At 37.2% G+C, this 23748-nt stretch overlaps 2 protein-coding genes across 8 annotated transcripts in view; one reads left to right on the forward strand and one right to left on the reverse strand.

Annotated features, from left to right (window-relative positions):
- The window catches only part of P2RY12 (purinergic receptor P2Y12), a 46807-nt gene extending 23172 nt beyond the window's left edge, over positions 1–23635 (forward strand). For both annotated transcript variants that reach the window (XM_043595127.1, XM_043595128.1), the window contains exons 3-4: positions 19892–20048; positions 21628–23635. In XM_043595127.1, the coding sequence (XP_043451062.1) occupies positions 21651–22670 (1020 nt within the window). In that variant the 5' untranslated portion in view covers positions 19892–20048; positions 21628–21650 and the 3' untranslated portion in view covers positions 22671–23635. The remainder of the gene's footprint in view (positions 1–19891; positions 20049–21627) is intronic.
- Positions 1–23748, reverse strand: part of MED12L (mediator complex subunit 12L) — a 338137-nt gene that overhangs the window by 71520 nt on the left and 242869 nt on the right. For all 6 annotated transcript variants that reach the window (XM_043595115.1, XM_043595118.1, XM_043595117.1 and 3 more), the window contains 5 exons: positions 10338–10485; positions 5711–5829; positions 4725–4868; positions 3503–3666; positions 122–253 (listed from right to left, as the gene is read on the reverse strand). In XM_043595115.1, coding sequence (XP_043451050.1) covers positions 122–253; positions 3503–3666; positions 4725–4868; positions 5711–5829; positions 10338–10485 — 707 coding nt within the window. The remainder of the gene's footprint in view (positions 1–121; positions 254–3502; positions 3667–4724; positions 4869–5710; positions 5830–10337; positions 10486–23748) is intronic.

Below are 23748 nucleotides of genomic sequence, written 5' to 3' on the forward strand. Positions count from 1 at the left end.
ATTCAATATGAATTCTGGCAGATATGATTAACGTTCATTATTAACAAGGATGACAATATCACAGTCGGGTCACTAACAAATACAGGCATGATGCCATTCCTATTGATTTTCTTCTACCCACCTGAAGAGGTCTCCAAATTTACTTCTGAGGTGGCTACATGACACATAGAGATCGTAGAGGTAGGCTAAGATGCATCTCTCGGGGGAAGAACATTCTGAGGGGTTCACAACATGCTTTACCACACCACACAACCTGAGGAGAAAAATATGTGAAGACAGGAGACACGTATTTTGCTAATATATATGCTATTATTTGAATCTTTTAGAATAAGAATATGTGCAGCTATTACTTGGGTAAGGAAAAAGGTATTAGATTGTTGATACAATAGTAAATAATTGAATAAGGTATCATTTTTTCTATGAGGATAATGAAATACAAAATGATTTTTAAAAAGACTTTGGAAATACCATTAACAAGAAAGGAAAGAAATTCCTCCATACAGAAGGAATGTATGGAAGAATCCATCAATTAAGTTGCTATGACCAGAACACAAGAAGAAAGTTGTAGTAGACAATCTCTCTTCAGTAAAAAAAAGAAGCTATTTGCAAAGATTCTTAAGTCCACTCCTATGAAAAAGAGCAAATCTCTACATCAGTAAATCTGTGAAATTCACTTTCAGGACCATGAACTGGTTCTGGCAAAAACTTGATGAATTCAGGATTTTAAGTCACATTCTCCTTCCTTATCCAAACTAGAAACAAATTTTAGTTTACCTAATGTAAGAATTTAAAACCTTTTCTTTTTAGTGACATTCCCTAGACGTCTTTCAACTCAGAAATACCATTACTACTCCATTTCAGTGCCCCTTTCCCCCTATCAAAACGATGGCCCCTTTGGCCACAGTTCATTCAACATAATACTTCATATAACACAGAAGTAAACATTAGTGGTCCATTCACCTATTTATGAGTCTGATTCCACGATTACCACCTTGTATTCTGTTATAGGATTCAGTAATACCACAATAGCGTCATAGATGACTCAGATTTTGAAGCTAAGTAGGGCTTTTGAAATCATCTGATTCACCTTCCTCCTTTTATAAAGAGGGCACTGAGGCTCAGACAGGTGAAGTAACTTGCCCCCAGGCAAAAAGCTAGTTCACAGCACAAACAAGAGGGGTGTTTAGGTCTCTAGATTCACATCCAGAGTTCTCTCTGTGATTCAGGGGATGGGGGGAAGCCAAAGAGAGCCTAGGCTGTTGAGGCCAAGAAGGATGCTACAATCAGAAATACCAGAGGTAGAACCCAGGAAACTGCAAAGAAATGACAATGCTGCACCCCAAGTCCTCTGAATTGATATCAGCAGACACAGCAACCAGAGAGCTGATAAAAGTAGTCAATTACAGCAAAAGTATCCTGCAATTAAGAAGTACAGGATTCGCTATGTTGGTAACTAGATTCACATAACATAAATTCCAGACATTCTAAAAAGCCAAGTATCATTTTGTGATTAAAGTAAACAAACGGGCGCCTAGGTGGCTCAGTTGGTTAAGTGGCCTACTTTGGTTCAGGGCATGATCTCTCAGTTCATCAGGTCGAGCCTCATGTCAGGCTCTGTGCTCACAGTTCACAGCCTGGAGCCTGCTTCAAACACTCTGTCTCCTTTTCTCTCTACCCCTCCCTCACTGGCACTGTGTCTCTCTCTCTCTTTTCAAAAATAAATAAACATTTAAAAGAATTTTTTTAATTTAAAGGTAACAAATATTTATTGAGAGCTTGGTAGGCATCCAGAGTATAGCAGTGTTGCCTTGATCTTTTTCACTTGTCAGAGATAAGAAAACATTTTGCACTGAAATCCAGCATATTCATATCAGTACAAAATAAGATCTTTGCAAAAACATTGATCCTTAGTATCCATGATAAACTAAAAATATAAGATCAAATATGATTCTATGAACATTTAATAAATAATAAATTTAAACTTAAAATAAATGACACAAACAAATTTTAAAATAACAAAATTTGTCAAAACCTGTAATATTGATTTCATTACTGACTCATGGGTTTCCATACACAGTTTAAAAAGTACAGTATTAATCCAATAGCATGAATTTGCTCTAACTCAGAATGACTTTCAGCAATCTGGGAGATTTATTAGCCATGATATTGAGTACATCACTTCAACATACACTTCATTTAACAGGACTGAGTCTCAATTTCTTGATGTGTAACTGGTACCAATTATTCACTTTTACATGGTAGTTGAGGGCTATTAAGTAGTCATATATTTCCTGAATTCAAAAATGTTTATTTTCAAGCTTTTAAAAATATCTGGGATGTTTCAGATTTCAGTCAATAATCTACGTGTAAAATTAATGTGGTAGCATTCCCTTTTCCCCAAAAAACTGCTATTAAATGGATGTCATTCTGGAATAAATTATAAATTGATTACCTGTGCTAATTTACACACACACACACACACACACACACACCAAAAAAATACTGTGAATCCGAAGAACCTCATGTTTAAGTCTAGAAAGAAAAAAGGTAGAAAAAGAGGTTGTCCTTTTTTTATATAAAGCCCTGTAGAAAGGAGCCTGCAGTGGACAAAAAGGAGCTCCATAGAGGACAGTTCTTTATGTTTCTCTCATTCCTGTAACCTCAGATTGGAGTGGGGGATATGAGGACACAGTCCAACATCATGAACAGCAGTAAAGAAAACTTTAGCCTACACTTCACATAAACGAAAAACAAACTACAAAACAAGGAAGTCATTTGTTCTAGATTAACTTTTGTCAAGATGTTTTTAGTTTACAAAAGAAATAAAATTGGGGCGCCTGGGTGGCGCAGTCGGTTAAGCGTCCGACTTCAGCCAGGTCACGATCTCGCGGTCCGGGAGTTCGAGCCCCGCGTCGGGTTCTGGGCTGATGGCTCAGAGCCTGGAGCCTGTTTCTGATTCTGTGTCTCCCTCTCTCTCTGCCCCTCCCCTGTTCATGCTCTGTCTCTCTCTGTCCCAAAAATAAATAAACGTTGAAAAACAAATAAATAAATAAATAAATAAATAAATAAATAAATAAATAAATAAATAAATAAAATTGAAGAAGCAAATCTCTAAGGTAAGAATGCATGCAAAGCTTATTTGGTCTAGAATATAAACTGAAATGACATCAGCAAAGCAGCTGGCACGTATTCATCATTTGTAATAGGCCATGGTTCAGGGTAGCAAATGATGCAGTGCTCTGAATAACTGGTTTATACTTGTACAAAGTATGGGCAGGAAAGGAAGGGAGGAAAGACTCATACACTACTAAGAGAACAGTATCTTTCATGTTTACATCTCCTTCTCAAACATTTTCTGGCAAAAGTAGTCTTTAACTCTATCTTTTAAACTGAAACCAGCACCTGTACTATTTTTCCTCTTAAAATCACTGTAATGTCTCATCACCAATTATACATGGAAAACATTAATTTGAAAAAAAATGATGATATTTAGTATACCAACCCTTCAAACACCTGGGCTGTCTGATCAGGATTCAGGATCAGACAACTATGGTACCGCCTGAGAACAGCCACAATGCACACACACAGTCCCGTTGTGTAACTTCCTGCCAGGCTGGAGGATTTCAGGAGCAGTTCGGCTTCCACAACACTCAGTTCATTTAGCAGCTACAATGGAAGAAAAGAGTGAATAAAAATGTAGCTGCCAAAATGATAGGAAAAACATTTATCTTCACAAGCCATGAATATATTGAGTTATTCTACCACCATCTTATCTCACCCATTATCGTGTCCCCGGACCATATGCCATATAACTACAGTGTGAGAAAACAAGCCCCCTAGAATTAAACTTTTTTATGTTTAATCCCTTGCCAAATTCTACAGTTTTTCTTTTGTCTAGACATCATGGTATATACAGTCAGGAAGTATCCAACATTGAAATATCTACCAAAACTTGAGGGAAGCCCCAAGTTCTAGACCAGATGATTTCCCTACTTCTCACTTTTTCTTCTCTTTTCCCTTCTTTTTAAGAAAACAGATGTTATTTATCATTATTTTCTTGTTATCAACAAACTAACACCTCCAATAAGCAATAGAAAACAAGTTTAAATTCTACTCACTAATAACACAATAAATGAACTCAAGTATGTGTATAAGAAATCTAATGGGAGACAAGCACCTGGGTGGCTCAGTTGCTTAAGCATCTGACTCTTGATTTCAGCCAAGGTCATGATCTCAGGTTCACTAGATTGAGTGCAAAGTCCAGCTCTGAGCTGTCAGCAAGGAGCCTACTTGGAATTCCCTCCCTCCCTCCCTCCCTCCCTCCCTCTCTCTCTCTCTCTCAAAAGAAATAAACAAAAAAACAAAACAAATGTTAATCCCTTAAAAAAATGGAATGTGACAAATCAAATTATACGGTTTTATTTTTGTTCTTAACCTAAAATATACCCTACAATAAATGGTAAATTTTACCTTTTCTTAAGCAAAAGACAAAAATCAATCCTCAAAACCCCTCATATTTTTAAATGACTATTATATATTTTAGCCCCAATTATAATTATTTAATTGAAAATTATGGACATAGCTGCCATTAAAACGCTAGTTGAATACTGTTGATTCAGAAGGTCTCAATTATTCAGAAATACAGTGGTCCGCTCAATTTAAGTTGTACGATGTCTAGCAGGTTTGCTTTCCTAAAAATCAGAGAAGCAGGGTCTCTCTGACACCTGTATTGCGAAGTCAATTAGTCCATTGATGTTCAGCGCTGGCTCCATAAGATCAAAGATGAGTTGAATATGGTGAGCCAAAGGGAGATGATAGGATGTTCCTGAAGCGAAGCTTGTGATTTGTTCCAGCACATTATTGGAGATCTGGACAACAAAAATGTGAAAATAATTAGAAAAGCAGTACTTAAAATTATTTTAATTTTTTAAGAAATTTGAATTTATATATTGCTCTCAAAATTTAAAACATATTTCCACAGAAACCAAATCAATATAAAAATCAAACAATCAATCAAACCAATATAAAAATCAAACAACTTCCTTCCAAATGTATTTTGAAGATACAAGGCAAGTTGTCATTAAGATTTTGACCTAACTATCCTAATGGTAAAACTGCTACAAATGCTAATTAATTTCCAGATAACATTTATTTGAATATCAATGGATTTGTAAAACAACACAGATCTGGTTTCTTCTAAGTACTATTTTATTTCACTCATTAACAGATTTCTCCCTTATCAATAGTAATGTAGGGCCAAAATGTATTAAGTATTGCATTAGGGATTATTTGACATAGTGTTGGTTATTATTATTATAAAGTAAAAATATTTGTGAAAAAAATAAATTTCTCTGAAAAGGGCAACCTGACACTTAAAACTGAACTACTTAAGAGTTTGAGATGATTGTGAATATGTTTAAAAAACATATTTATAGGGGCGCATAGGTGGCAAAGCCCATTAAGCATCTGACTTTGGCTCAGGTCATGATCTCTTGGCTGGCAACACAGAGCCTTCTTTGGATCCTCTGTGCCCCAACCCTCTTTCTGGCACTCCCCCCAGCTTGTACTATTCTCTCTCAAAACTAAGTATTTTTTAAAAAACGTATTCATAAAACCAAACAAAGCCAAAAGTATATACTGCATGAAAGAAATTGTTACGCAGTGCAAATGAATAACCCCAAATGCACAATACACAGTTTTAAATGGCTACCTGAGATGTCACTTGATGCTGATCAAAATATGAAAGGAGCTGAAGTTTTGTGAACACAGTCTCCAGAGTTGGAAATGCTTCCTGTTTGTTCTTCCTGGTTTTTTGTCCTTCATCTCCAACTAAACATACAATAGATACATTACTTTTCATTTCATAGAAGCTCTTGACTTTTTCAGTGGGTACTTTCTATTGAAGTATAACATACATGAAGAGGCACACAAACTATGAATATCTACAAAGTAAAAACACTCGCATAATTGAGACTCAAAGCACAAAATCACACACCAGATCCCCGGAAACCCCTCAGTCTCCTTCTAGTCCTCTCTGCCCCAGGAAACCAAGATCCTAAAGTCTAAAGGCTTGGATTAGTAATGTCCAGTTTGGAACCATGAGAGATACTTTTTACATCCAGCATCTTTCATGCAACAATATGCTTCTGAGCTTGATCCATGTTGTTGAGGCAACTTTAATTTGTTCTAAAAGGAATTTGTTCTAAAAGGAGTAATTCTCATTCATGTATAGTATACCAATGTGTGATATACCACCATTTATTTCTTAATTCTAGTGAGTAGTTTCCATATTTTGGCTATTAATGGGAAATAGCTCTATAAACATTTCTAACTCTTAAAATATGAAGACAGCAACAATGAAAGGGGGTAAAAATTACCGATGGTCACAGTGACAGAACAGGATACATCACTGGCCTCTTCTTAGGGCATTCACCAGGATATTAATCCCCCAAAATTTAATATGTAAAAAAGGAAATTTATACCATTCTAACATTGTTAGGGGTAGCAAAGAATTAAATCTCTCCACATAATGTTAAAGTGCTACATTTATCAATTTAGCATGAAGAAGTTTTAAAAAAATTCCAAAAAAAAAAAAAAATTATAAACACTTCTTATCCCAGGGGACTCTAGTTCTTATTAACAGTACTAAGGATAAGACCCAAAAGAATTAAGTACTGTGTTAAATACCTTTAAATACATGAATTTATAAAGACAAATCTAAAATAAGAAAACAAAAAAACAAAGATCAGATTATATGCTTCCTAAGATCGTTTCCAACACTACGATTCCCAGGGGTCATAAGAAGGGAGCTCTACCACTCATATCTTATTTAGGAAAGTTTACTTTCAGAGCACCAAGGTCACTTTACTGATTTTTTTCTATTAAAGACACAAATATTTCACTCAACTCAAAACTATGTTGATAAAGGTAAATCTAATGGTTTTAGAAAATAACACTGAAAGAAAAGAGATCCTCTTTCAAATATAAGGAAGCATAGTCTAGATGCTTCATGCTCATGTGCAAACACACACACACACACACACTCAGCAGGGTGTTTTATTTACTAAAGCTAACAAACTCTGATACCAGAGTAAATAGAATCAGAAGGTGAGTGGTAACAAAAGGTAAGAGACTGTGCCACTTTTGTTCAAAACACCATATCTAACACAAAGAATAAGAACAAAGAAGTTCATTAAACCTACTTGTTTTTCAATATTTATTCTCAATTTAACTATGGTGGTTTGCCTTAAATATAGCTATTCACATGTAATAAGCATGTTTAAAATATCCAAGTTTTGAATTTTCCATTTACTAACATCATTGATCCAAGGCTGAAAACTCACATCAATGATTTTGGGTATAATGTACTGTAAAAGTGAAGTTAATATATTTAATCACTCCTTCCTGGAAACAAAACAAATAAACAAACAAAAATAACACATCTGAAGTATTGCCACCATGAGAACTCACAAATGCATCTTGTGTGTGTGTGCATGCATGTGTGTGTGTGCATGCATGTGTGTGTGTGCATGTGATTGTGGTTTATGCTAAATAGGATCTATTTACTTACAGGTAACTAACTTCCTAAAACCTCATATAAAGAATATACAATTGATTCTTGGCAATTTACATTCAATTTCAAAGAAACATTTAAGAAATTAGTGGTAGTTCTCAATAGACTATTTTAATAATATTTACATGAATAACAATTTAGTCATAATTTACAGATTTTCCTCATTTACTTTATTTAATCTGCTTTCATAATATGTGTTATTGCTCTTATGTTGCTTAACTTTGGTCTTCTTTTTAAAAAAAAAGTGTATGATCCTGACATTTGTCTTTATTCTCATGGTAAACTTCATTAATGTACTTAAAAAGAAAAAAAAAAAAAAAAAAAAAACACTGACAACCAAAGATGACCAGCCAATGTAAATAGAAAAATGAAGATTGACCATGTTCAACTGCAAGTGTCATTTAAACTCCTAGATAAGGCCTGGCTGATCTGAGACCACTTCTAATGATTTCCTCAGAACAATACGAAACCACTATATAGGCACAAATCAATAGACGCTAACACAAACTATATTCTCCTGCTTTACCAATTCTCTTCTTTGCTGAAACGATGGACAAATTACCATTAATCTGAAGTACAGCTAGCTAGCTTCTGGCAAGCATAGTAGGTTTTAAGGAGGGACTTAACCTTTGACTATTTATTATCAGAAGGCAGCTCACTACATCCCAAATTAACACATATATGATTGAGGAATTTTATCTAAAATGAGGAAAAGACTGGGGCGCCTGGGTGGCGCAGTCGGTTAAGCGTCCGACTTCAGCCAGGTCACGATCTCACGGTCCGTGAGTTTGAGCCCCGCGTCGGGCTCTGGGCTGATGGCTCAGAGCCTGGAGCCAGTTTCCGTTTCTGTGTCTCCCTTTCTCTCTGCCCCTCGCCTGTTCATGCTCTGTCTCTCTCTGTCCCAAAAATAAATAAACATTGAAAAAAAAATTTTTTTTAAATAAAATGAGGAAAAGACAAATATCCCCACTGCAAATGCCACTCCACAGTGGTGGTTCTATTGCTGATAACTCAAAAAGTAGCATGGAACAACAAAGATGTTCTCTTTGTGAGTTCAAAAGTGAGAAGTGCCTATTTAAAAGACTGGTACAAAGATAGGACAGACTGTAGTAGGGCATTAAACACTCACTGTGAAGGAAGGAAGTAGGCTCAACAGAAAAAGACACTGCATTGTTTCCTCCCCTTTCCCATTCTTCTCAACCTCCCAAACCCCCAAATTCCCTAAGAGCTGGAAAGATTCTCTACAATTAGTGTTGATAAAACATGTATTACTGACCCTTCTAAAGAAGACAGTGTCCACCCAGTTCCCAAGTACACAAAAAGAAGTTTCAAATCCCTTTGCTAGCTAGTTACAAGGCTTCTAAATTCAACCTTCTAAATGCAATCCATTTCCTCTTTTCTCAAACAAAAAGAAACAGCAAAACAACTGATCAACAGTTTTTCTTAGATCAGGTTCTTTGTTTCGGGGATGGGGGGTGGGGGGGGTGGGTGTTTGTTTTCTAAAACCAAGCTCAATAACGACAGGCCAACAACAACAAGGTTTCATTTCCCATCCACAATTCTTGGTTGTTCCCTCACGAAGCCAGTGTGGTACAAGGTCCTTCAGGGGCAATGGACAGGAAGGGGGTCAGGGAAGAGCTGTACATCACATGAAAGTTAACCCTCCCATTATGCTCTCAAGACAACTGCCACAGACATCAGACACCTGCACTACCACATTCACACTGAAAACCATCTTGCCTTTGTACCTTGCTTCTGCATGTGCACATCTACCGATAGAGAGGACAGAGAGCTATTTGTATTAGTTCTCTGTACTTTTCTCTTGCAAAGATCTAGTGTGGACAAGCTCTAGGAAAACATCTGGTTGAAATCTAAAGACCAGAGGTCCTGGGGAGAGAGAGGTTCCTAAAAATGTGTGTCTTTTGTACGGAACAACAACGTAGGGTTCCTAGAGGAGTCTGTGCGAATGCTGTATAAATAGGGAAAACCCAAACACTTTTTTTCTTTGAATATTTAAGTAAAAGAAATAAACACCAGTAATGGCAGTGAAGTATATATAATGATATCTTATTTTAAATCTTATGAATGCCTGATAAAATAAACAATCCTTGAAAAGAGTAATTAGGCAAATGTGAAGTGGATAATTACAGAATTCCAATTATGCAATGTGGTGACATAATATAAGGCATAGTTTCATGTAAAAAAAAACTATGTCCAAAGCATGGGGAAATGCTGTTCCAAGGAAAGAAGGCATTACCGAGCAAAGAACCAAATTTGTGTGTAACTTGAAATCGCTCGCTGTTATAGGCAGCAACCTACTGCAAGTATCGTTCTGACTAATGTAAGAAAAGATCAGCAACTACACTGTCATGCTTTTCAATTACCGTGCAAATGTGAGTACTCAGAGCAAACTACAAGCCTAAAACAGGATGGCAGAGAACTGAAGAAGTGGAACTCTTCCAGACTAAGGGTTTCCAATTCATTCTTCAGTACTTCATTTAGGTACTTCCCATATAGGAAATATGGGAAGGATTTAAAAAAAAAGGGGAGGGGGCAGAAAATTAAAATTAAAATTAATATAAAGCTTACTACAAATGGAACAAAGGCCTTAAAATTTCAATGTGCTTATTCATATTTCAAGATGACAGTCATTCATGAGAGGAAACACTCTGGTGACAGTGACATCCAGGACTCTGATAAAGCCTGTCCTAACAGGAAGGCCAAAAGACAGCCCAATGAGAGCAAAGGCATTAAGGGTCTTTACCCCCTGTCTCTGTGGTGCTCTTCTTATTTAGGATTTTCAAAATATCTTTGGTAATCTTCTTCAGCTGATGCTTCGCTTCGTCACGCTCTTTGCCCACTCCATAAAGCAGGATTGTGCGCTGGTTACATTCATGACTTGAAGATTCATCCTGAAAAACAGAAAATGCATTTTGAAACCCTTGTTGGCAGGGGCGGGGCTGCATTTCCCATCCATGAAATGCACTAACCACAGCCTCTCGGTGCTGGCTGGCGGTGGCATCCCGCCCACCTTTCAGTTCACCTCAACCTCCACTGGCAACACCCTTGTTTTTCCAGTTTGGAACTTGCTAAAGTAAAAAAAAAAGTGTCAACTGACCCGAAGTCTTAATAGAAGCATTTGATGTGGGCGTACTCTACAGAGTAAGTTTTGACTCTTGAAAACTTTTCATTGTTTAAAATTTAACATGGTATTAATTTCACATCATATTACATACTATTTAGTCACACTTTTTCCTTAAGGAAAATGTTACTTCTTAGTAAGCTTGGTTTTCTATATAAAGCATCACTAAATATTTCCTATTTCAAAAAATGATCTTGCTATGATCCTCAAATACTTTGAGAAAAACTGTTCCGTTGGCCTCCCACATGACTGGGTGAGGTGTATGTATATTTATTTTCAAATGACCTAACAACAAAGAGTCCAGGTCTCGTTAGGTGTGAGGTAAAAAGTTGCAAACGCAAACATGTTCAGTACCACCTTCCTCTAGGGGAATACCTCCCCACCCCTGTGCCGCAGACACAGTAAATTCAAGCACTATTTTTCCCACAAGGGAAAAGAAATTATGTCATCACAATATAACACACACACACACACACACACACACACACACACACACACACACGAACACATTCCTTAGCTTAAGTGAAACAGTAGAGGGTGTATATTCTCTCCTAGGACTGGTTTTGAATTTTTCTCTCTAAATTCTCTCTCAGATCCTATATTCTTCCATTTTCTTAGTAAGTTTCTATCCTTCGGTACAATCACTTTTCTTATCTTTCTGTATATGTTCATCCGTTACGGGCAAGGACCCTTCCTAACAGTACCTAATTCTAAGGAGCTTGAAGGAGAAAAGAGTTTCTTCTAGGGAAGACCAAGTGTAATGTGTTGCTAATGGCTAAAAAAAAGAGCAGAAGCCTGGAGACTTGGGAAAATCCCAATGCTTCATTTGAAGTACTTCACATGTGCACTTTGCACAAAGTCACATTTTACTCTTGAAACGAGAGCCCGTTTTCTAAGCTGCTGTCACCTTCCATCACTGTCCTCACATGCTTGCATTCAAGGCACCCCTTTTCTCCCCACCGATACCCTTTTTGTTATACTCCACCAGAAATATGCATTTGTATACCCTGCCAGTCCATCTTGCTACCCTGTCCAGAATTAGTAACATTTTATGTGTTCAAATTTGCATCTTAAAGAAAAAAAAAAAGCTAGGAGCAGGTCTCTTCTAGAAACTGCTGTTATTAATATTCTGACTATCCCAATTTCCTCTCAAGTTTCAAAAGACAGACCTAATCACGGGATAAAGTCAACATAGAGAGTGATCCCTACATTTGGCTGCACTGAGGCATGACCTGAGCTGCTTATTAATTTCCAATTTTTGTTGCCATTACAGAGTACTGCTGTTGTATTTCTTTTTTGTCTGACGGGATGTGTACATATGAGCCCTGTAAAGGGAACAGGGGAAAGGCACTAAGAACGCTGTACAAAACTCAGGCAGTGCCAGCCATGTGTCCTGACAAATGTATTTAGTTAAGGCACCTGTCAAACAGTTCTAATGTAAACTTCTGTGTGATGGGTGATGGAAAGATGTCATCAAAGTTACTGAACAAATGCTTTTAGAGGATCTACCTACCTTACCTACCTTGGTAAGACAAGATGGTAGGGACTCTGAGAAAAGACAAGGATGAATGCTCCCTGTCCTCCATGAGCACAGATTCAGTGTCATAAAAGTAGCATTTGCGGAGCTTCAAGCTCAAATGGTGATAGTAAAAGAAGTTACCTTGGAAAGACCCATGTGCTCAGCACAAACACAGAGATACTATGGCTCCATACTGTACCAATAACAGCCCAAGTTCAGGGTAAGAGAGAGCTATGGCTGTATTCAGGTTGTGGCACTTGGGGACTCCATGGTCCTGAGTCTTTCTGTCCTAATGAGCCTTTCTGGGCCTCGGATGCTTCCCCTGAAACGTTGGCTAACACCACCTTCCTTGTAAGATTTTTGCAAGAATAACTGAGATGAAGCATGTAAAGCACTTAGCAAAGCAGCATATCAGAGAGCCCATCGCTGTCCATTCAGGTTTCAACACTTCCACTTCTCACTTGCATGCGCCCCAGATCCACACCAAACTGTATTACTCAACATCTCCTCAAGGCACCAGGATGCTTCCTTCCTTTGCTCTTGCTCCTCCTGCCACCTAAAATACTTACTCTCAATAGCTTGACCCTCATGTGTGGAAGTGCTGTACACAATTACAGCATCAGGTCCCTCACTATCACCTTAGTGTAGTGATGCCCTTGGGCCAGGAGGAGGAAGGAGGGGAAGAGGGCCTTTGGAGCACTTGCCACAGTGTAATTCACTCACTTTCGAGGTATTTGTTTAATGTCTGTCTTCCCCGCTCCTCTGTCAGTTTTGTGAGGGAGAACTCCAGGTCTGTTTTATTCACATTTATAGTCCCCTCAGTGGCACTGTGTAGGCACTTAATTTATGATGAATACATTAAACAATGAATAAATAAGTGGACTAATGAAAGAACACATGACTCAAAGAATAGGGCAGGGATGAAAGTAAGAACAAAAATGTTCTGTAGAAAACCTAACCTGATAGCTAAGTGCTGATAGAACTGAAGAGGAGAAATGAGAAGCAGAGAGAAAAAGCCAAAAAGTCTGTAGGGTGTGGAAACTCTCTCTCAAGTGGCCTGAATAAAAAACAATAAGAAGCAAAACCAAAAAGTACCGAAGGAAATTGGGAAAGAATTAGGCATCTGAGTGAATGTGCATCTCACTAGATTTCAAGATGGACTCACTAGATAAAATTTGTTGGGGTGGGGGGGAGGGAAACAGCTTATAAGGACAGGGAGCTCATGAATTCACCTGTAGGTGAGAGGAATTGGAGGCACAGGTGGATACGTATTATAAATGTCGAGTAGGTGGTGTGATGTGAGGACCTACACAGAAGTAACAGCTTAGAGGTAAGAGCAATATGTCCCTGGGAGGGGTGCAAAACCCCCAGGTTCTCTTTGAGGGGAGGGGACAACTAAGAGAGTAGAGACAGGAAGGAGATAAATAAGCCATCAAATGATGCACACATAATTTCCATAATTAACAAGATCAGTGGACAAGTGGGGGTCACATAAGTCAGGGGGGGGAACATTAAGAGGGCCATCGACAGTGTCAAATGCAGCAAGAAGTCTCAATGAATATTGCCTCTCTGACTTATTTAAAAAAAAAACAAAAACAAAAGCAAACTACACATCAACTTCAAAAGAGAAGTTTCTCTGTAGGGGCAGAAAGCCGGAAACAGGATTGTAGTAAGAGTAGATGGTGAAATGGTAAGGGTGAGGCAAGTAACCTGCATTTACTAGTAGTTGGTCAGGAAGAACAATAGCTTGAAAGGTGGAGGGGAATAGGTGTATTAGGAAAACCAAAGGCAAACTCTTGTTCCAAAGGTATGTTTCAATTAAAGGAATCTCCATGAAAGAAATCCAGATTGGAAGGTAGATAGCTGATACAGGAGATAGGAAACAATGGTTTGTTGTTTGGATTAGCTTGTAAAGAAAACCCAGGACAACTTTCTACTTCGGGGAAGAAAATGGTAAAACTATAGGGAAATTTGGAGGTAAGGAAATAAGAAACTTGAAAAAGCTTTCATCAGTTTACTGGCTCTGATTTGCTCAGGGAGGTGGACCAGAAGCAGCCAAGTCAAGAGTTTAGAGTGAAGGGATGAAATTAAAAAATCAAGGAAAATATGCATTTAGCTGCAAAAGAACCATTAGCCTCTATATGGGGCCTGAAGACCCTATTTGTGTCTGATAATTAGTATTTTCAGGTAAATCATGATAGCTTTTACTAGTCTTCAAAGATATTTCAAAAGTGACTGTTTTTCATTAGCCCACAAGATTTGTTTATATCAAATTTTTGTACTTACAGAAAATCTACGTCTTCAAGTAGCAATTTATAGTACATGAGAACAAGGTCAACCTAACAGAATGGGCCAAATATTTCCAAAAATTCCAATGAGTTCTCTGTTCCTTCAACTAGGTATTAAAAAACCGTCAAGTTGAATAGTTGGTATCTGTATCAGATACATACTCCATTATTTATACCCTGAAGGTCACAACTTGCTGGGCAGAAAAAAGAATCAATTGTCGTGTCTCTGGAAGGCCGGCGACCCGTCTCCTGCTAGCCCGCTGCTGTGCTTGGGTTAAACAGGTCATCTCCCGTATAAGCTAAGTTCTGAAAATCTCATCCTCAGGACCGATTTCTCTTCTTCTTCAGACAATATCTGACACTCACAAAGACTTAAGTGAGCAACAAACTGGGAGGAGACATGTCCAAAAGCCCTAGAAGGCTTGGAGTACTGAAGAAATTAAAATAGGTATCTTGAGCTAAATACCCTTACTGGTAAGAATTTGAGTTAATTGAAGTCAGGTCTCCTCTAAGTCATCATCAAAACCTAAGTGATTAGACATGTTGCGGAAGCGTGTATGTGTGTTCATAAGACGGGATAACAGAGGTGATTATCAGAGCTGTGTACTCTCCTTTTACCTCATTCATATGTCCTGGTATTTCTATACTGACCCAATCATCGGAGAATTTTAAAATTAATAAATTAATGTTCTTTTTAGAAGGAGACAAAAAAGAATCCCACTCTAGATATACTTAAGGAAGTATCTTCCAAACACTCATGAAAAACAGATGAAGTAAATGTGATGGTCCTAAAAAAAAACAAGATATTGCATTTGATACTTCCAACACTCTATAATCGTGTATGTTTAAATATTCAAATGTAAACCCAGCAGTCATCATGAAATAAATTGCACAGAGCACCCTACCCCATATCCCAGAAAAGCAGAAAAACTACCATTTAAAAAAAAATGGAGCTACTTACATAAAGATTTTGTTTATCTATTAAAATGAAAAACTCTTAAAAGAGGCCTCCAAATTATTTTTTCGCAGAATCTTTCGATATGTCACATTACTCTGTTTAGAATAAATGACCTTCCAAATAAGTGTGACATGAGGGATAAGGCTTGGGCAGAGGTGTAATACGAAGAGAGCAGACATGAATGGAGAGGCTGTGTCAAAGGAGTAAGAAATTAGCAGCTTCTTCTCATTTGTTACTCCACCTGAAATGGAAGAACTCCTTTAAATCCAAAAAAAAGGAGACTCCTTTCATTAGATTTATACAGGAAATTTTTGTTCTACACTAGCTTAAGACCCATGGTATGGCTGAAATGACAGCTCTGGGCAAGAGGCTCAACGCATCCTGGGGGCACAATAAAATGAACATCAGTGCGCTTGACTATATTTACTAGTCCTCTGCTTTCAAGCAAAACAATCAAGCCAGGGATGACAGATAATTAGATCAAGATGACATTTTCTTTTGCAAAATACCCCACACCCAAGAATCTTTACTTGTGGAGAATGTCTCATATACTACCTCAATTTTTATACTCAAACGGGTAAAACCACTAAATTCTATGAGTAAGCAGTGCCTTAAAATGCATGTGTTCATTCAAAACATTCACTAATGTCAAAATGACCACACTTTGAAACCATGCAATGTGAGAACTAAAATATCCTAAGACCTAATCAAATGTCTCAATTATATCTCCATTCTCTTGCCCTAACCTGATTCCACAAGGAACACCAGGTCCTACCATTTCAGGACATGGCTCTCTAAGTTCAGAGTAATCCATTTGAAGCAAATATTTTCAGAGAAGCAGACTACCTTTAATAGATGTGGCAAAATAAACCAACCAATTAAACCACTTACATGTAAAAATTCTGGGCTACAAATTCATTTTGTGAAGTCATCTCAATCTTAGAAATTAACCAAATCAATCAAAATCAGTCCTGTTTCCAATGAGAATACATACAATTATAAACTGCATTTGCTGTTGTTTATTAATGACAGGCTCAAGTGTACAACTTGTTCTACTTCTCTGTACAATAATATAGCTGACTCCCAAAAAAACAGGTTTGAATTGCATGGGCCCCACTTATGTGCAGACTTTTTTCCTTTTAAGATTATTTATTACTTATTTACTTATTTATTTATTTAGAGACAGAAAGAGAGGGAAGGAGGGAAGGACGGAGGGAGATGGGGAGAGGGGCAGAAAAAGAGGGAGAGATAGAATCCCAAGCAGGCTCTGCACTATCAGAGCAGAGCCTGACATGGGGCTTGAAACTCACAAACCATGAGATCATAACCTGAGTCAAAATCAAGAGTTGGACGCTCAAGTGACCCAGGTGCCCCTATGTGCAGACTTTTTTCAATCAATAGAGTACTAGAAGTGGACTGTTACATTTTTTTTCTCTAGCTACTTTTACTGTAATATAGTACATAATACATATAACATACAAAATAGCTGTTAATCAACTGTTTGTATTATCGATTAGGCTTCCGTCCACAGTGGGCTGTTATTAGTCAGGTTTATGAGAAGTCAAAACTTATATGCATACGTCAATTATACATCATTAAAAACTCAAAATTTTTTTTAAGCTATAACGCGAATTTTTGACTGCTGTACCCCTAATTTGCACATTGTTCACGGGTCAACAGTATACTTTTTTTTTTTAACGTTTATTTATTTTTGAGACAGAGAGAGACAAAGCATGAACGGGGGAGGGTCAGAGAGAGGGAGACACAGAATCTGAAACAGGCTCCAGGCTCTGAGCTGTCAGCACAGAGCCCGATGCTGGGCTCGAACTCACGGACCGTGAGAAAATGACCTGAGCCGAAGTTGACCGCTTAACCGACTGAGCCACCCAGGTGCCCCAACAGTATACTTTTATAACCTGAGATGATTCACTTGAAAGTGATCTACATGGGTAATTGGCAGTCAATTCCTAATGAGAAAATTCCCAGAGAAGATTTACAGATAGGTGGTTGTGAGTTACAATCAAAGGAAAGTTAATTTAGATCAGGAGCTGGGGCCTTTTGATTTACCCCTCAAATCACTATTCATAGCCTTCTAGGAATTTGGAAATATAAATTCTTCATAATGTAGTAAGATGTCAGTATCCTGAACTAGTGTTTCTTTAGTATGGCATATTAATTTGTTGAAATCAGTAATGCTCTTTTTTTTTTTCCACAAGCCTTGTTTCATCTGAGTACCTTAAAAACACTTCATAAACATCCTTTACACTAAAGTTTGCAATTGGGTGTATAGGCAAATATGACTTCTATTTTCTTGAAAACAGTACAACCATTCCATTCATGGTATTTACCTCTTGCTCCAGGGCCTCAACAAAGTAGACATGGGGGTGGGGGGTTAGGTCGACCAGACACTGAGGGAGGATTTCTAGGTGCACAGTGGTTACAGGTACAGGCTCTGAGATCAGTTAGAATGGGGTCCCTACTTCACTCTGTTCCTCAATTTCCATCATACAGAGAACAGAAACAAGATGACTATCTACTTCAGAGAATAACAGAGATCATTCAACAAGTTAATTCACGACAATATAAGAAGTCAAATGTTGGCTCTTATTATTCTGAAGTGTATGTAGGCATAAAAGTGTTTTCCACAAGTATACTCTTGTGTCTCCAAACCAAAAACCAAGTATTAAAATTTGATTAATGCAATACATTTCAAAATAGAAATAACGTAAGAATTCCCACTTTTATAGGACTCCACTATCACACCTCTAGATGACTAACAGATTGGGATCATTACATGACTCAAATTTCTGACTGAAATTACTAAAATATTTTTTAAAGTTTATTGATTGATAGAGAGTGAGCACACACAAGCAAAAGTGGGGGAGGGGCAGAGAGAGAGTAAGAGAGACAATTCCAAGTAGACTCCACACTCAGTACAGAGCACCACGAGGGGCCAGATCCCACAATCATGAGATAATGACTTGAGCTGAAACCAAAAGTCACACTCGGTTAACCAACTGAGCCACCCAGGTGCCCTGAAATTACTCAAATTATAGCTTAATCCCAAACTCCTAATGCCAACAAAATTCTCAGGTTGGTTTAAATCAGTGATCTTCAAAGTTTACTGTTCATAACCCTCACTCGGAAGGTTCTTTAAAGTATGGCTAAGGGGTGCAACCAGAGTTTCTGATTCAATGGAGCTAGGTTGGCTAAGTCCAAGCATGTGCATTTGTCACAACTTCCTAGGCGATGCTGGGCCGCTGTTCTGCACTTTGAAAATTGGGGGCGCCTGGGTGGCTCAGTTGTGGTTAAGCGGCCGACTTCGGCTCAGGTCATGATCTCGCGGTCCACGAGTTCGAGCCCCACGTTGGGCTCTGTGCTGACAGCTCAGAGCCTAGAGCCTGTTTCAGATTCTGTGTCTCCCTCTCTCTGACCCTTCCCCATTCATGCTCTGTCTCTCTCTGTCTCAAAAATAAATAAACGTTAAAAAAAATTAAAAAAAAAGAAAACTGATGTTAAAGATTATTTAATATACGCAGAGATAGACCCACTCAAAATTCAAAAGAAAGAAGTAACCAAAACATACGTTCACACCAAAGGCACCAAGCCAAGTGGATCTACTGGAAATAAAGGGACATTACAGTTCAAATCTTGTATGTGTGTGAGAGAGCATCAAAAACATTTATGTAAAGGTAACAGAGAAACAGAGATCCCTTAATTTAATAACATATTCTCTGCCCAACCAAAAGCTAGATTACAAAATAATTGTTTATATTCAAATTCTATTTAAGAAAAGCCTGAAAGACACTTTATATAATAAGCCTGGCAATGGATACAACTGTTTTTCTTTTTTAATGTAATTTTGGAATCTTCAAATTTATAATGAGAGGAAACTGTTTCACGTACGAAGACTTGATCAAACACAGATTTAAAATAATGACATTATTAGCCAGGAAAAAAAAAACAAGGGGCAAGAGACTTAACATCCATAACAAGCACACGTTTTGAGTTAATGTAATTACTTGTTAACAGGCAATATATCACCCAGCTTGAGCACAGTATGTTTTCAGGTAAATAATCATCCGAGAAAGCAAGCTCGCAATCTTCTCCAGGAAGCAGACTTTGAAAAGCTTGATCTCAACATGGATTTACTGTGTACATGGGAAACAGCCAAAAGAACTCATAAAGTATCAAACTCTATGGGCAGGTCTCACCAAACAGAAGCAAGATTTTAAACTGCATTTTAAACGATGAATTCTTGCCCATCCTGCCCCACATTTCTCAGGGAAATAAAAGCAGAAGTCCTAAAAACGGCCAGACGGAAATAGAGTGTCTGCACAGCTTTGAGTCCAGGGCACTGGAAGGTAATTTCTGATTGTGAAGTCCTCTCTTCCTCTCTCTTTTTCTCTAGAACACTCAAGACTTTACTGATGAACACTCAGAAGATAAAGAGTTATAACAACTAAACTAAGACATTAAAAGGAAAATACCAGATGCTACTCCGCAGGTTGCCTTAACTGCCAATTAATGGATACATTTAAATCCTCCTGAATCAACAAAACAACCAGGTAATTTTATATCTAAAAGTATTTGACAAATACAGGTGTTTATATGATGATGAATGTGTACATGTTTGTCAAGTTTTCTTAAAATTGGAAACCTTTAATAATGTCAATGCATGAACTTATTTGGAATAAAAATGAAAATACAAGCTGTACTAATGGTGTCAGGAAAACCATTAACTTCTTCATTAAACACACATACGCATACACACACACACACGCAGCACAGAAATAAAATACAAATGGTCTTATTTATTTTACCTGGAGTGTAAAATGAGATTTAAATATAGACAGATGGAAATAATAATCTTAATATCAAGAATACTCATTAAATAAGATATAGTCTATGCCACATTAGCATTCCCAATGCATAATTTCCAAAAAAAGGTATCAGTGAATGCACAAATAAGAGTACATAGCAGTAGCAAAGAAGATTAAAATCTATGATCCTATATCAATTTAATACTGGGTTTTGTTTAGTTTTTGTTTTGTTTTTTTAAACAGGCGAGGGGGTGTTGAAAATTGAAGCTGTAATTGTCACAATCTGAAACTTTTACTTTCAGTAATTAGACAATGAAAAATTAAATTTGTGAGAATTTAATGTTATCTCTACTTGTCACAATTTAAGTATTTCAAATGGAACCTTTTATTTGGATATGTGTGTTTTTTAACATTACCATGTCTTATATTTAGGAATAATATTCATAGAAAATCAATTGCATTTGCCTGTGATTTAAAAAAAAAAATTACAAATTTCATTTCAAATGTCAAAACTTAAGGGTGCCTGGGTGGCTCAGTTGGTCCAACTCTTGATTTCAGCTCAGGTCACGATCCCAGGGTTCTGGAATGTAGCCCCCCATCAGGCTCCAGGCTGAGCCTAGAGTTTGGAGTCTGCTTGAGATTTTTAGAGTCTGCTCACTCGCTCGCTCTCGCTCTCTCTCTCTCTCAGTCCCCTTTCTTCCCTGCTTGTGTGCTCTCTCTCTAAAGTAAAAACTAAAAAAATTTTTTTTCAAAACTCAGATACCAGATAATGTATTCAAGTCAAGTGTTAGTTTTCTTTTATAGCCGCCTATTGTGATATAATTATCTATAGAACCAGGCAAGGACATGGCTCCAATATTTTATTTTAGCTACAATTATATACTCTAGATACCTAAGAAAGTATGCCCTGGCTATTTTTGAAGAACACCATCTGATGACCACTTCATTTTTTTTTTTATTTTTGTATCGAATAGTATTCAAGAAAATGTATGTAAAAACTTCTAATACACTGTGCAAAGTCCAAAATGACATATATATGGGTTAAAATATCTGCACACTTGTGTACGATCAAGATGTCCTTTAAGAGACAAACATTTAGCAAATGAGAAATACAAAGCATCTATACCTTCACATAATACACGTCAGACTATTTTATTTGTTGGAAATAGAGGATTTGCCATGATTAAGTATTCTAAGGTTCAATTTTCTGTAACAAGGATAGGAAACCCCAATTTTTAGAGAAGGCTGTCCAAAAATGTTACAGGGATAAGACAAAATCAATGGTCTGGGAGTGAAAATAACCATCCCTTCCCTCCTCCCCTAGGTAGCTAAGAAGAAACACAAGCCATGGACAACCTCACCTCTGTGGCTGGGAATGGCAGCCTGTGCACCAGAGATTACAAAATCACCCAGGTCCTCTTCCCGCTCCTCTATACCGTCCTCTTTTTTGTTGGACTCATCATAAACAGCCTGGCAATGAGGATTTTCTTTCAAATCCGCAGTAAATCCAACTTTATTATTTTTCTTAAGAACACAGTCATTTCTGATCTTCTCATGATTCTGACTTTTCCATTCAAAATCCTCAGTGATACCAAGCTGGGAACAGGACCACTGAGAACCTTTGTATGCCAAGTGACCTCTGTCATATTTTATTTTACAATGTACATTAGTATTTCATTCCTGGGACTGATAACTATTGATCGTTACCAGAAAACCACCAGGCCATTTAAGACATCCAATCCCAACAATCTCTTGGGGGCTAAGATTCTCTCCGTTGTAATCTGGGCATTCATGTTCTTGATCTCTTTGCCCAACATGATTCTGACCAACAGGAGGCCAAGAGAAAAGAATGTGAAGAAATGCTCGTTCCTCAAATCGGAGTTTGGTCTGGTCTGGCATGAAATAGTCAATTACATCTGTCAAGTCATTTTCTGGATTAATTTTTTAATTGTCATTGTATGTTATACACTTATTACAAAAGAACTGTACAGGTCATATGTCAGAACAAGAGGTGTAGGCAAAGTCCCTAGGAAGAAGGTAAACATCAAAGTTTTCATTATCATTGCTGTGTTTTTTATTTGTTTTGTTCCTTTCCATTTTGCCCGCATTCCCTATACCCTGAGCCAGACCCGGGATGTCTTTGACTGCTCTGCTGAAAATACTCTGTTCTATGTTAAAGAGAGCACCCTTTGGTTAACTTCCTTAAATGCATGCCTGGATCCATTCATCTACTTTTTCCTTTGCAAGTCCTTCAAAAACTCCTTAATGAGTATGCTGAAGTGCCCCAATTCTGCAACATCTCTATCTCAAGAAAACAGGAAAAAAGAACAGGATGGTGGTGACCCAAGTGAAGAGACTCCAATGTAAACCAAATGAGGTAATATTTCAATCTGTAAGTGGTTGGAATACACAAAAGGAAAACACTGTGTAAAAATACTGGCTAAACAGTAAGCTGAGTCAGTAACAATGACTCTTTAAACAAGTAGTAGAAAACTACAGAAGTAATTTTCATTTACTTTTCCAGTATGAAAAAGCTATCTTAAAATACAGAAAAGAAACCTAACATAGAGATATGGGTAGCAAAACAAACTGTATCTAATTACCACGGTTACAAGCCAAACTACAGAGAACTCATGATTTGTAGAGTGTTGGCAAAATGGGTAACCATATAATATCTACTGTAATCCTTTAAATACGTTACTGAGCACAATGTTATTATCAAGTTATAGTCAACTAAGGGAGAATGATAAATCTGATAAAAAAATCTTCTGACCAAAAATTATACTAAGATGTATATACATCCGAGACCGTAACCAAATGCTCATCTACTGTGATACTCATTATAAAGATTTAAGTGGGACACACAAAGAATAGTTACTACTAACTTCTAATTATTAGCAAAAATCTTAGGAAATTTAAACTAATTGAAATGGTAATTGGACTGATTTTTTTTAATTTTCATTAAGAACATAGAGGTTTAAAAATACCTTTCCAATAAAGGAGCAGAAATAGCAAAGTTATTAAAATGGTTACTTTTATGACATTCTAAAACCAAAAACTCCTGAGTATTTCCTTAATACTAGAGAAACCAGTTTTATTAATATTTTGACAATTTTACTCAGTACAGTACCACCATTGCCACTTACCTTTATTAACTAGCTTCTAGAAATTAAGTACTACTTGGGTTAATGAATATTTCCTTTAATGAGAAAAACAAATGTGATTATGTGGTTGCAAAGCATAACTAGTAACAGAAAAGTAGTTAAAATGTTTGTAATTACTGGTTTGTCATTTGTGTGTAAAAAAAAATGTATATTAAACTCTAAATCACACTTTGTTGGAATTTCTTTGTTCAAAGACATTAGATACCATGCCTCACCTCTTACATACTCCTACATCAAAGAGCAAACCCACTTAATAAGGGGTAACTGCCAACACTATTTTA

The sequence above is a fragment of the Prionailurus bengalensis genome, chromosome C2, assembly GCF_016509475.1.
Source record: "Prionailurus bengalensis isolate Pbe53 chromosome C2, Fcat_Pben_1.1_paternal_pri, whole genome shotgun sequence".
NCBI classification, from domain to species: Eukaryota; Metazoa; Chordata; class Mammalia; order Carnivora; family Felidae; genus Prionailurus; species Prionailurus bengalensis.